This window comes from Phoenix dactylifera, unplaced genomic scaffold (assembly GCF_009389715.1).
Source record: "Phoenix dactylifera cultivar Barhee BC4 unplaced genomic scaffold, palm_55x_up_171113_PBpolish2nd_filt_p 000432F, whole genome shotgun sequence".
Classification (NCBI taxonomy): domain Eukaryota; kingdom Viridiplantae; phylum Streptophyta; class Magnoliopsida; order Arecales; family Arecaceae; genus Phoenix; species Phoenix dactylifera.
In genome coordinates, this window is record NW_024067868.1 from 2,330 (window position 1) to 16,872 (window position 14,543).

General features: G+C 38.3%; 1 protein-coding gene across 1 annotated transcript; it reads right to left on the minus strand.

Moving 5' to 3' along the window:
- Window positions 1–5,703: 5,703 nt before the first annotated feature.
- On the minus strand, window positions 5,704–13,298 carry LOC120106016 (probable leucine-rich repeat receptor-like protein kinase At1g35710). Its single transcript, XM_039118853.1, has 2 exons — window positions 10,008–13,298; window positions 5,704–6,006 (listed from the first exon to the last, which is right to left on the minus strand). Exon 1 carries the CDS (start codon window positions 13,269–13,271, stop codon window positions 10,341–10,343), a length of 2,931 nt encoding a protein of 976 aa, XP_038974781.1. The 5' UTR covers window positions 13,272–13,298; the 3' UTR covers window positions 5,704–6,006; window positions 10,008–10,340.
- Between the last annotated feature and the right edge of the window lie 1,245 nt (window positions 13,299–14,543).

The following is a 14,543-nucleotide window of genomic DNA, read 5'->3' on the forward strand; positions in this document are numbered from 1 at the left end:
CGACCTTATCTTTTTAATCGTTTTGCCCTTAATTACTTTATGCAAATGCTTAATACTAATGCAGCAAATAATCAATATTTTTTTTTAAAGTTTATGCAATGTCATTAGGTTGTATTGATTAAATGAGCAATCAATAAATTTTTTTTTATTTTTTTATATAATTTTTATTTTTATTTATTATTTTTTTATTATTTTTTTATATATAGCAATAACTTGAATGTAAACTAAACACAATTCTTATGCGTCAGTCAATCTCCGAATGCCCGTTGAATAAGCTCTGGAGATTACTCCGTGAGGAGTCCCAATAGAGGTATGATCACCTCGGGGGATTGCGCCTTATCAATTACTAGCAAAATAATATAGATTTTTTTTATTTTTTTTTGAATTTTTTAATATATTTTTAAATTTAAATTAAATTTCAAATTTCAAATTTCAGAATTCAATTTTGAATTTAATTTTTGAATTTTTGAATTTTGAAATATTTTTTATTTTATTATTTATTTATTTATTTATTTATTTTTTTTGAAATTTTTTTTTCGAATTTCAATTTCAGAATTTAATAACTACGAAATTATTAACTAAAAATAATCAAATAATAAAAATAAAACTTACTACCGGAGTGCGTTCACTCCGGGCATCCAAATCCAATTTGATCTTCGTGATCGTTCTTACTTCTCGATTTGCCTCCCCGGCAACGGCGCCAAAATTTGTTCGTCTAATTCCTGTCCACCTAAAAATATGCTAGACAGATCGTTGTTAGAACCGACGAACAAAAGTTAATTTAATTTACTCTTACCTGGTTTACTCGAGGAATAGTGGTTGTAAGAGGTCGATCCACAGGGAGGCGATTGGAGTTGCTTAAAAATAAAAACGTTCACTCGGATTCAAAAGCGATTTTTGAATAATAGAAGAAAAACATTATATCGGGGATGATGATGGAATCTCTAGTCTACCGGAGAATGATTTTTAATTGAAATTAACTAGACGACATGTACTCAGATTCAAAAAGCATTTTTTAATGAAAATAAAGCTCTGGCATAAAATTAAAATGGATGAACTAAGAGGATTGAAGCAAACATAAATTTCATAAAAGAAGATTAATGTATTGCATAAAAGAAATTAAATTTCAGCATAAATAAAATCTTAAAAGTAAAACACTCCACTGAATAAAATTCTCTAAAGTTAAAACTTAAAACATTGTTCTCAATAAAACTACTCAAAACACATTGCTCTTAAATAAAATAACAATAAACATAAACATTGCCCTTAAAAATAAAACTAAACATGAAAAGAAAAGAAAAAGAATAAAAAAACAAAACAAAGCACTGGCTCTGTTTGAAAACAGAGCATCAACACTTCCTCCAACCGAGCCGAGCACCCCCTGTTCCTCCTCTGTTTCTTTGGCTCAACACAGCACCACCCGAGAGCTCTCCTCTCTTGGTTCCCACCCCCCACCTGAGCACACTTCTCTATCCCATCTTGGATTCCACCGAGCACACCCCCTTCCCTCTTCCTCCTTCTCTTCTTATAGCCGCGGACGGACGCCTGATGCGGAAGGGAGATGGCAGACGCGGTGAGGACGCGGTGCGGGATCGCCGGAGATTGGATCACGGCTGGGGCTTCCTTCTTCGGGTGCTGGGATTTCGGGATCACCGGATTGGAAGCTGGGACGGATGCCACGGCTGTGAAGGAAGGTGGGCTGCTGAGATCTTCCTTGCTGGGAGGCGAATCGTCCGGGATTGCACGCGGAAGAGGAAGGATGTTGGGGCTTCTTTCACGGACGCGAGATTGCTGGAGGAGCCGACCACGGCCGCGCGGTGGAGACTGGGATCACGGAAGGATTGACTGAAGATCATGGTTTGGATTCGGCTGGAGGAGAAACGGACGCGTGATCCTCTCTTCTCCCCTGTTTCCGCACGGGCTGGGATTTGCGGATCCGTGGGGCACTGCGGATCATTTGGAGGCTGCCACGGGATGCTGTGAGGAGGCGATGACCCGTGGCTGGTGGGGAGGAGCGGACGTGGGAGGCTGGATCCCGGGATCACGGGCGGCTGGGACGCGGAAGAGGCGGACTCGGAACGGCGCGAGCTTCGTGGGATGCTAGGAGGAGACGGATGCGGCTGGATTACGGCTTGCATCATACTTGCAGTCCGGGTGTGGGAGGCTGGATCATGGAATGAGCTGGGGTCTCTCGTGATCGCATGGACTGGCCGGACTTGAATTGAGCTCGGGCTGCCGCGCATTGGACTCAAACCCAATGTTATTGGGTCTTTTGGACTCCTTGCACTCAAACACAAATACAATGTTAATTAATTAATTTTATTATTAAAAATTAACTATAATACTAATTATGGTAGTACGATGATTGCACTTTTGTGCTCTCATCAGGGCTCACGCCCCTCCTCCTTTGCTTCTTTGGTGCGGCAACACAAGAGGGGCCGACGCCCCTCTTGGTAATGGATCAAGGGCTCCTAACTTGTAGGAGCCCTAGATGCTATTTAAGAGGAGGCTTGGGGGCTGACCTAATTTGTGTGAATCCCTCTTCTCCTCAGCCGTGGCCTCCTCCTCCTTCTCCTTGGTTTTCAGCCGCAAGCAAGGGAAGCAAAAGACAAGGTGTTGGCGGTCCCCTTCTTCCTCCTCCTTGGTTCCAACGCAGGAAAAAGGAAGTGGGCTGCAGGGGCTTCGTTCCTCTTCTTTTCTTCATCCTTCTTCTTCTTCCTCTCAAGCACATTCAAGAGTTGAAAGAAAGAGAGAGGAGATCAGCCATCAAAGTTATCTCTGCAAGGGAGCTAGCGCCCCGGGGAAATAGAAAGCTTGGATCGGTTCCTGCTTCGTATGGATACCCGTAGAGGCCGGGCACTTGAACGGCTTCAAGCGAACCTTCATCCAAAACCACGATCATCAGTTTGCGGTGATCATCTACCCGCACAAGGTGAAGATCTGATCTTCTAATGTTTTAAAAAGTTTTTAATCCTTATCTATCTACGAACGGTTTTTGAACAACATTCATGCGATGAACGGTTGATCCCGCGCATGCCTCTTCCGCTGCATCTGAATTTTTTTTAAATTTCAGCGCATGATCGGGGTTTTCTAACACTCGTGACATAGATACTTGGTTGCGCAACAACACATAATAATAGTAGCAACTGAAGCACTAATAGAGCAAAGAACCAATTATCGCTACTTGGCTGAATAAATTTTTTACTTGAATAAAAATAATTTGATCAATCGTTCACTCGTGAAAAAAAATCCATCAATAATTTAACATGGTTGACTATACATTAAAGCCATAACCATCTATTTTTCCATTTAAAATCACATCTCTTGTCAAGTGAAGAGAATGAGTAAAGTGGATGAACCCAATTCAACCACCAAGTGAAGCAGCCAGAAAGGGTTGCTACAACTTTTGTAAATTACAATGTCCATATTCTTCTATCTCCAATCTCTTTCTTCTCCAACTTTCGTAGTTCATTTCCCTAGATATAGATCTTGTCAAGAAAGAACTCCAGGTGACCCTAACAAAGCTCTCTCCCTAAAGCAGTACATATACCTATCTCCCAATGGCTCACTGGAACTATGAAAGGGGTTGATGCACAATTGCGGATTCGCTCATCGAACAGATGAAATCAACCTGCATTCACCGGCGGTGGGTTGTTTTCATATATTGTAGCGCACGTAACAGAAACAGTTTGTAGATTAACTCCTGTGAAATAAATCTGAGATTAAACCCATCATACAACATCAACTTTCGATCTTGGAACAAGCTAGGACTAATTGACTGCACAAGAAGCATAAATTAGGAATCAATCTCATAGGTGATTAGCTCATATATAACTGCGGTCATGCATACGATAAGGTCAAAGGAAAGAGCCCTTTGAATGGAATTTTTGGATATTGTTTGCTTGTTTGCACTGACCGCTGAGCAAGGAGTATGCAGGGCTTGATTTCGTGAGGGGGAAATTAAAAGATGTTATTAGGTCGAGCACCTGATATTGCCAGGGAATTTAGGGGCTTAGATGAACTTGGACATGCAAGTTATGGTAGGAGACATCATATGGATGTCTGGTGTATTGAGCCTTGAGGTAATCCTATAAAGTTGCAATACTTGGATTGTGTTTTTACTAGTATTTTTTTTAATTTTAATACCACTTGAGTACGAATTTTGGTGCATCGTAATTTTATTAACTATGAGTTCTACAAAATATTTTGTACAATTACTTGAGTATAATACAACATTCTTTCTACATTGCTCTTTTTTTTTTTCATTTTATATTTCATTAAGGAAATATGGTAGGAGTGCCACCTTCCAAGCAATGGTTGTCTTTTCCTTGGTCGAGGGCTAACTTGGATAGTTAGGGAGAAGGAATACAAATGAGTCGAGTAGTAGTAAATTAGTAAACTGCTTGGGTTTGTACACACACACATATATATATACACATATATACATATATATATATATATATATATATATATATATATATATATATATATATATATATATATATATATATACATCTATCTATCCATCCATCCATCTACCTAGCTATATATATAAAAATCCAAACTTGTCTTGTTTGTTTAATTGACCGGCATGTTATTAATTTGAGTCTAAACTTTTATTTAGTTTTTTAAGCTCAATTTCCTTTTTTTAGCAAATTTTCAAGCTCAAACTGTTAAACTCTTTTCTTTTCTACAAAAATGTTTAACTATTAATTCATTAGCAAATATTGATGCATTTCCATTACTATGGTCACGTATGACTACATAATTGAATCTCAAACTTCAAATCCTATATTACAAATATCATTATAGTTTTGAACAAATTAATGAAACCTATTATATTATTTTATTGATACATAACATGAAGTACAAATCGAAGCCAAGACATGAGAAAGCAAAAAAAGAAAGGAAAAAACAAAGATAACTAGAGGAGACCAAGGGGGGATACAGGATGTCCAAACCCAAGAAACCATACAATCCAATACCAGTTCAATAAAAAAAAAAATCTAATCCAGGACAATTCTAATTTAAACAGAGCATCGAGACAACAACTAGCCCAACTATAAATGGCCCACTGCATTTTTGTCCCAAAATTCTCATACTTTCTTGGTAAATGTGAGTGCACGTTTACAAGTATATCGCTCCATGGAAAACACAATTCCTTCGGTTGGCAATTCCTATGGATTCTTTTCCAGATTAACCAGGTCAATAAAATGCTTGAGTATAAATTAATTGTTGTGACAACTCAGTGAAGATAATTTTACAATTTCCAGTAATAAAAGCATGAAGGGAAGTTGATATGAATCTACTGCATAAAGAACTTATCTGTACAATAGATAAACAAGAGAATCATGTTCTGCTAACTCTCTTGAACCAAAAAAAGGAGATAAACTATATATTAAATGATGGCTATTTTTGGCAAAATATCTAGTTTCTACCAGACCTTGACATGGATCAGGTGGCAAAATTATTTATTCATTGAACTAGTATTGCTGTGGTAATTAAAGATGGTTCAAGAGAAGAAAATTTAATATCGAGGAAGTTTTGAGTACATTAAAATTTGGATATAGATAAGAAAGAATTGCAAAGGATTTGTCCGTTCCATAAGAAAAGTTCGGAACTATATCTGAGTATAAAGATCACAGCTTAGAGTAATTTTCATATTAGTTATGAAGTGCATAACAAAATTATTAACCAAAGCATGAACTTATTTAATATAGTCGTCAAATGCTCAATATGAAGAGGCATACATGATGGACTGGATAGTGACCTACAATGAAGAATATGGAGAAATTTGTGCCTGTAGTCACGAACAAACCACGCCGTTAAATTTGTTAGAAAAAAAATAAAACCATATATGTATCGAGCTCGCAAAGATTGTTTTCTTTTGACTGAATATATTGCACTTCTTGTTTTGCAAATATCGATTGCGCCCAACTCCGTATTTCCACACTCCTGTCACCTTCTACTAGAATATTTTCAACAGGCTCAACAGGCTTCCTCATTCTGCAAACAAACAACACAAAAGATTAATGATATTTAATATTGGAAACTTTTTTGGAAACGTTTTTGGATTAACTGAGATAATCTAGACTATTTGGGTTGGGGGTCATGAAAGGACTAGAACATGGATAATAAATAAGGGGAATTCAGCGACACGATGTGGTCACTGGGTTTGCCTTCATAGAAGTGTCACAAACCACCTTTTTTCTTTATATATTCTTGATTCGGACTCCACCAAACACCCATCTCTGTTTTTGACAACTAGTCATTGATTAAGGCCCCTCATTTTCCTTAACTTAGCGGGTAACCCACAATTTAAACTTGGACAAAATAAAACTTAGGTCCATGATATATTGAATAATTCTTAACAAATTTCAAGATCAATGCAGTGGGTATGGCGACTAATTTAGTGCAAGTGACAAGTTGTGTTGCTTGGACTTTGCGCGCACATAGTCAAGAGAGAAACCAAGAGCTTCAAGGGGAGGTGTACGAGAGAATGCAGATTGAACAAGTTTTTCCATTCTTTCCTAGGGTCTTGATGAAATTTGAGCCAAAATGAGATTGGTATATTAAAGGTTATTAATTCTTAAAATTTTAGAGCTTTAAAAATATCTAAAATATGCATAAAGGATTTGACATGGCTTGGATGGATAGTGTCGAGGCAAAGACACTCTTGTTCATCACAACGCTACTCTTTAAGGCCCATCACAACCTTCAATTCTTTCCAGAAAGCACCTTGCTGATTCTTAAACACCACCATACTTGAAAACCCCAACCAAAAATTAAGAAAACCATTAAAACAAGCAACTTCCTATATCCAAGAAACAACACATCAAACATAACTCATGTTTCACCCTTAGTGTCCATTTTTTCAGGATTAAACCAAGAATAAATAATCGAATCCTCAATTCTCATCAAACATAGATTCAAAAATCCCAACGAGCAGCATATTTATTCCACTATTCCAGAAAAACAACATACTTGTAAAACAGAAAACGTAAACAAGGAGAAGAAACATGTAACGTTCTCAAATGAAAACAAAAGAATTACAAAAGGTCATAAAAAGAAAAACGATAGAGTTGGGTAATAAAGAACTGACATTGTTCGGCGTTGAATACAAGAAAAACGCGGCTGCTCTTCTGCAACTCTTCCTCTCCCTCCCTTTCATTCCCTTCAGAAAACCACCTTGGTCCACGGTGGGCCCCCAACATCCTTCGGCACAATTACCGAAAGACCAAGAAACCCACTGGATATCAAAACAATCTGATCCGTTCTTGAGATCTGGCAGGCCATGAAGTGTCAGCCATCTGATCGACCAATCGAACGGTCGTGATTGGATTGATGGGATGGAGAGGGAGAGGTGTAGGTGGGCCCACCCAAGACTAGTCAATTCTAGAAATAAGGCATCAGTGACCGTTGGGCCGACTGTTGCCCAAAAGAAACCTCAATTCTAATCCTTTCTTGTTGTATTCTTTAGTCGATTGCCATTGGCTGGCGGTGGCACGGGAGATGGATTGAGCCTTGAGGTTTTTACTAGTATTAAACTTTTTAATTTTAATACAACTTGAGTATTAATATTGGTGCATCATAATTTTATTAACTATGATTTCTACAAAAAATTTTGTACAGTTACTTGAGTATAATACAACATTCTTTCTACATTGCTCCTTTCTTTTCGTTTTATTTTTCATCAATGAAATATGGTATGAGCGCCACCTTCTAAGCAATGGTTGTCTTTTCCTTAGTCCAGGGATAAGTTGGATGGTTGGAGAGAAGGAATACAAATGAGTCGAGTAGTAGTAAACCGGTAAGCAGCTTAGATTTGTATATATACATTTACATACATAAATATGCATATATATATATATATATATATATATATATATATATATATATATATATATATATATATATATATATATATATATATACACACGCGCGCGCACGCGCCTATATATATTTATCAACACATCTATCCATCTACCTAGCTATATATATAGAAATCCAAACTTGACTTGTTTGTGGCCGGTTATTATCAAATTGAGCCTAAAGTTTTATTTAGTTTTGCAAGCTCAGTTTTCTTTTCTAGTAAATTTTTAAGCTCAAATTGTTAAACTTTTTTCTTTTCAACAAAAAAAGTTTAACTATTAATTCATTAGCAAATATTGATGCATTTCCACCGCTAAAGTCACGTATGACTACATAGTTGAATCTCAAACTTCAAATCCTACATTACAAATATCATTATTTTTTGAGCAAATTAATAAAACCTATTTTATTGTTTTATTGATAAATAAAATGAAGTACAAATCAAAGCAAAGGAATGAGAAAGCAAAAAAAGAAAGAAAAAAGCAAAGATAACTAGAGGAGACGAAAGGGGGACATGGGATGTCCAAGCCCAAGAAACCATACAATCCAACACCGGTCTAATGAATAAAATTTGATCCAGTACAATTAAACGGAGCATCAAGACAACAACTAACCTAAACTAAACGGCCCACTGCATTTTTTCCCCAAAATTCCTAACAAAAACATACCAGTTCTCATATTTTCTTGGTAAATGTGAGTGTGTGGGAAATACAATTCCTATGGTTGGCAGGTTTATATTGTGCCAGATTGACAAGATAATATTACCTACACAGCATGCACCACGGCGCACAGGCAGCCAATCACTGCCGTTGATTTTTGTGGGCTTTATTCATGGAATATGCCCATCATCATAGGAATCAGCGGTTGTGACGGGCTACAAGCATGGCCATATTAGGCAATAATTTTTCCAGTTTGACCAGGTCAATAAAATGCTTAAGTATAAATTAATTGTTGTGACAACTCAATGAAGATAACTTTACAATTTCCAATAATAAAAGCATGAACGGATCTATCCGTTGGTTGATATGAATCTACTGCATAAATAACTTATCTGTACAATATATAAACAAGAGAATCAAGTTCTGCTAACTCTTTTGAACTATAAAAAGGAGATAAACTGTATATTAAATGATGGCTATTTTTGGCAAAATATATATTTTCTATCATACCTTCACATGGATTAGGTGACATAACTTAATCATGTCCAAAGGTTGGGAGTTTGGTTGTGCCCTGATGGTAGATAGCTGTTGAGATACATTTCGCATCGTTGGACGAGAATGCGGGTTGTTATCCAAACACTGAAATGCTGTCACAACTATTGCAACTAACTCATTTGCAGCTTGAGTTGTAGGAAGTGGTAGTCGCGGGTCTAATATATCTTTCAAAAAGGTGTTTTCACCGACTGGAGAAGATAAAGTAGAGATGAGATCTCCTGGATGCTTTCCCATTACAATCTCAAGTGCTACTACTCCAAAACTATATACATCACATTTTTCAGTAACCCTCATTGTGTAAGCAAGCTCTGAAATAGACAAGAAAAAAAATATAATCAAATTTTTATTGTCAAGCACTTCTAATAGAGCTAGTTTCATCAATTTAATTAACTCTAGAGTCCACTTGTAACTGCAACATAAGGTATCTGATTTAATACAAAAAGCTCAGAGCATTCTCAATTGTGTATGTCCCCCACAAAAGCAAGTCATCATATAATCAATAGTTTACCATGTATTACATAGGATAGTACAAATTATAGCTTTGAAAATGTAATAGTATTAAAAGTTAAACAACCATATCTTCATTACGCAATTCTTGTGAATGGAAAGTGCATACATCGAGTGAAGATATCAACTTGGTCACATGAATGTCATGGAGAATAACATGTAATTAGCTAATCCTAGTAAGAACAAGAAAGAAACAATAACTGTTTTTGATTAAACAATTTGTACTATTTCTTTGAGGAGCATAGAAGTGTGTAATGCATTGATAATTTACCATGGTCATAGCTATGTTACCTTTTTTTCCTATAGAGATAAACCTAAAGATTCTCTTAACATATCTTGAACAATGTATTAAAAAATATAAACAACTTTGTAAGGCCATTGTTCTTACATTAGAAAAATGAAATTGCAGCATACCTGGGGCCAAATATCCTCGTGTGCCTGCAAGCATACTCCAATTAGATGAATCTGGCTTTACAAGTCTAGCAATACCGAAGTCCGAAATACAAGCCTTGTATTCTGAATCAAGTAGAATATTATTACTTGTTATGTCTCGGTGCACTATTGGCGGAGCGCAATCATGATGCATGTATGATAGAGCATGAGCAATATATTTTACAGCATCCACTCTCTTAGACCAATCTAATTCAGCGGCACCTTCGCTTCCGAGAATATTTGCCAAGCTTCCTCTCTCCATGTATTCACAAACAAGAAGCTTATGTTGAGCATTGGAGCAAAAACCATAAAGCTTCACAATATTCCGATGTTGAATCTGGGTAGTGCCCGTATTTCATTCCAAAAAGTTTGCTTGCTTGGTGAGTCTTCAATTTCTAATGCATGAAATTTCTTCACAGCTACCAACTTGCCGCTTGGCAGCAGTGCTTTGTAAACACTAGAAAATGCTCCAGTGCCAATGCAATACTTGGCATCAAAATCCTCTGTTGCTTGAATGATGCCATTGTATGCATCTTCTCCATTAAAGTTCCAAATAGAGAATCCACCTTCTTCAATACTTGCATCATTTCTCATATATTTCTTCCACAGAATTAGCAAAACAAATACAACAAATAAAGATAAGATACTAGGAACAGTTATTAACAAGACAAGTTTGTGGTGCTTATTTGAATCATCTTTGCTGGTTGTATGGAAGCCACATGAAGGCAAACCTTTCACTGAACCACACAAACCCTTGTTGTGGGCGAACCACTCCACTGGAGCATTCTGAAAAATTCTGTTGTTGGGCAGTGGGCCTTCTAATTCATTGTATGATAAGTCTACAAATAACAAGCTCATCATATCACTCAAAGAAGGTGGAACATGACCGGTTAGCTCATTGTGTGATAGGTTCAGAACTTCTAGCTTATCTAGTTTGCCAAATTGTGATGGTATCTCTCCAGTGAATGAGTTGTGGCTTAAATCCAGAAAGTCTTGCAAGTTTACTAGATTTCCAATTTGAAAGGGAATGCTTCCATTTAAATGATTGTTTCCAAGCTTTAGCGATTGAAGTTGCACACAGTTACCTAATTGTTTTGGTACCCTTCCTCTTAGTTGATTTGCTGACAGATCAAGAATCTCCAAATTAGATAGCTCTCCGAATTCTGGATATACCTCTCCAACAAGTTGGTTGTTGCTCAAAGTCAAGATATAGAGATTAGTTAACTTGCTCAGATCCTTTGGAATCTCTCCCAATAGATAGTTCGAGGAAAGGTCAAGTTGTTGTAGTCGAGTCAACTTTCCGAGTTCTGCTGGTATGCTTCCGGTAACCTTGTTGCTGGAGATTCTTAAGAGTGACAAATTATGACATCCTCCCCAATTTGGCGAGAGCTTACCAGACAATTTATTGAAGCTTAAATCGATGTACGAGAGATGTGGATACACTCCAAGATTTTCAGATATATCCCCAGATAGTTGGTTCTGCTCGAGTCGGACTCTGCCTAGGCTTGTACAGTTTTTCAAGCTTTTGGGAATTGGACCTTCAAAATGGTTGTTGTTCAATGTGAGATAATATAGAACTCCTCCTTTGCATATGTCATGGGGTAAATGGCCTGAAAAACTATTGTTCGACAATAGGAGAACTTTCAAATTTGTAATATTGTTAAATTCCCGAGGCAAAGAACCAGATAGTCGATTGTAGAATAAGCGCAAATCAATAAGGTTTGTTAAGCTTCCAAAAGATGGAGGGATCGAGCCAGACATTTGATTAGCGGATAGCGCCAACGTATTAAGCTTCCTCAAGTTTCCTAATTCATGAGGAATTGGTCCAGAGATCCGATTTTCAAAAAGGTTCAAGAATTCAAGCTTGGTTAAATTTCCGACACTAGCAGGGATGGAACCATCTAAAAGGTTGGTATTGATATCCAAATATCTCAAGCTTACCAAATTTTGTATTTCATGAGGAATTGGTCTAGAGATCTGATTTTCAAAGAGGTACAAGAGTTCAAGCTTGGTTAAATTTTCTAAGTTGTTGGGGATGGAACCTGCTAAACTATTTTGTGCGAGTGATAGCTCAGTTAACTTCACTAGATTTCCTATTTCATGAGGAATAGATCCAGAGAGATGATTGCCCCAAAGGTATATAATATTAAGCTTGGTTAAATTTCCTAACCAACTGGGGATGGAACCGGATAAATTGTTTGATGAGAGTGATAGCTCAATTAACTCCGCTAGATTTCCTATTTCATGAGGAATTGGTCCAGAGATCTGATTTTCAAAGAGGTACAAGAGTTGAAGCTTGGTTAAATTTCCTAAGTTGGTGGGGATGGAACCTGCTAAACTATTTTGTGCGAGTGATAGCCTAGTTAACTTTACTAGATTTCCTATTTCGTGAGGAATTGATCCAAAGAGATGATTCTCCCAAAGATTGAACCAGTTAAGCTTGGTCCAGTTTCCCACGCTAAGAGGGATGAAACCTGTCAGACTATTATTACCCATGTCTAAATAAACCAGGTTTACGAGATTCCCTAATTCGGGAGGGATGGAGCCAGATATCCCGTTGTTGGAGCAATACAATAATTGAAGCCGGGTTAAATTTCCCAAAGTAGGAGGGATGGAACCTATTATATAGTTGGTGGAGATTGTCAACTCCAAGAGACTCTCGAGCCTTCCTAATTCCTTAGGGATGGTACCTGAAAAGTTATTCTGGGATAGGTATAAGAAGTTAAGCCTTGTCATATTACTTAGCCAAGGAGGGATGGAACCGCTTATCTGATTGTCGCTAAGATTGAAGGAGTTGAGCTTTGTCAAAGAGCTGATTTGTAGTGGAATTGTCCCTATGAAGTTATTAGTACAGAGATCAAGAGAGGTGAGCTTCGAAAGAGCAGATATGGTGGGAGGGATGCTTCCATGGAGCTCGTTGAATGTGAGGTTGAGACTAGTAAGTGATGACAGGGCGGAGAAGTTGAGTCCATTCAGCGTTCCTGCCAGACCCATATGGGCCAGATTCACCTCCCTGATCACATGTCGGCCTTGACGTGTGATGTTGCATGTGATTCCAGTCCAGTTGCATGGATTGGTATCGAGGTTCCAAGATTCAAGTGATCCTTGGCTCTGGAGGCTGGCTTTCCACTGGAGGAGGGCCCTCCCTTGGGATGCAAGTGAAGCTGATGCCAAGGCAAGAAGAAATGAAAGGATTAGAAACAGAAGAAGGGTGGAGAGGAATTTTGGAGATGACACAGATTCCATAGCTAAGGTTCTGATAGGCCCAAGGTGTTTTAAGGTTCTTGTGGTTGTTGAGAGAGAGTTTGAGGCCTTTTATAGCCAATATCTTGTTGCATATTCCTTTGCATGTCTACCGTAAGGGACGGGTGATAGAAATTTTTGCGATGCTTTTAATATTCCAAGCTAAACGAGGGTTGGGGGATGGTGACTTTTCCCAAACCCTACGGAACCGGAATGGACTTTTCTAACATGTCATGCTCCATTCAACCAATGGGTGACTGGCATGTAATCAATATCGGTGGGGCCATCATGTCCGCCTTGTTTTCAGTTTTATCTCTCACCTCTACGCCAAATGAGCCTTGGCGTGGCGCGTGGTGCACGCGGCGTGGATTAAGGTGGAATGCATCACTAAAAGCCAAAAGAAAGGGATAGCATTTGATCATTAAATTAAAATGAATAGTGGGAGTTTTATAACCTTTAAACACGTATATTGGTGAAGAAAGAGAGCATCCTCGAAATTAAAGAATCCTCGAATTTTCTGGACCTACAGAATGTTGGTTTAGCAAATCTACATTTAACCATTGCACATATATGGCGTCGGTATTGCAAGTTGCACAAATCCCTTCATGCCGTGTCTCGTAGAAAATGTTTCTTATGGAGAAAAAGAGTGCCATGTAGCATTATAAATATAGAATATCAAAAAGTGCAAAGCCTTTGACAGATATTGCATTTCAATCTTACACATCAACCCATGCTCCAATTTGGTTAAATTAACAAAAAGACAACCCAAAATGACTATTGGGCCTCACACCGGTATGAGGCCCAATAGTCCCACATCGGAAAGACTCAATTCGGAGCCTGAGCATTTGAAGCGGGTGTTTCCTAATTCTGTAGATGCGTTTTGGGTGGAAAACAAAACCGGAGAGAAATCTGAGCGGTGTGTGCGGCGCGTGTACGGGCCCCGAAACTGGACAATATCTTACAGGGGAGCCCCATGTTCCCCTCTTATGTGGCCCCCACGTAGAAACTGGGTGCCGCACGTGCCCCGCAGAGGCGGGGCGTAACATTTGGTATCAGAGTCGAGGACGGCTCTTGTCCGATGGTAGGAAGAGTGTGAGGCTTAATAGTCCCACATAAGAAAGACTCGGTCCGAAGCCTGGGCATATGAGGCGAGTGTCTCCTAATTCTGCAGACGCATTTTGGGTGAAAAACAAAACTGGAGAGGACTCTGAGCAGCGCGTGCGGCGCGCGTGTGGGCCCTAGAACCGGACAATATTTGGCAGGGGAGCTCCGTGT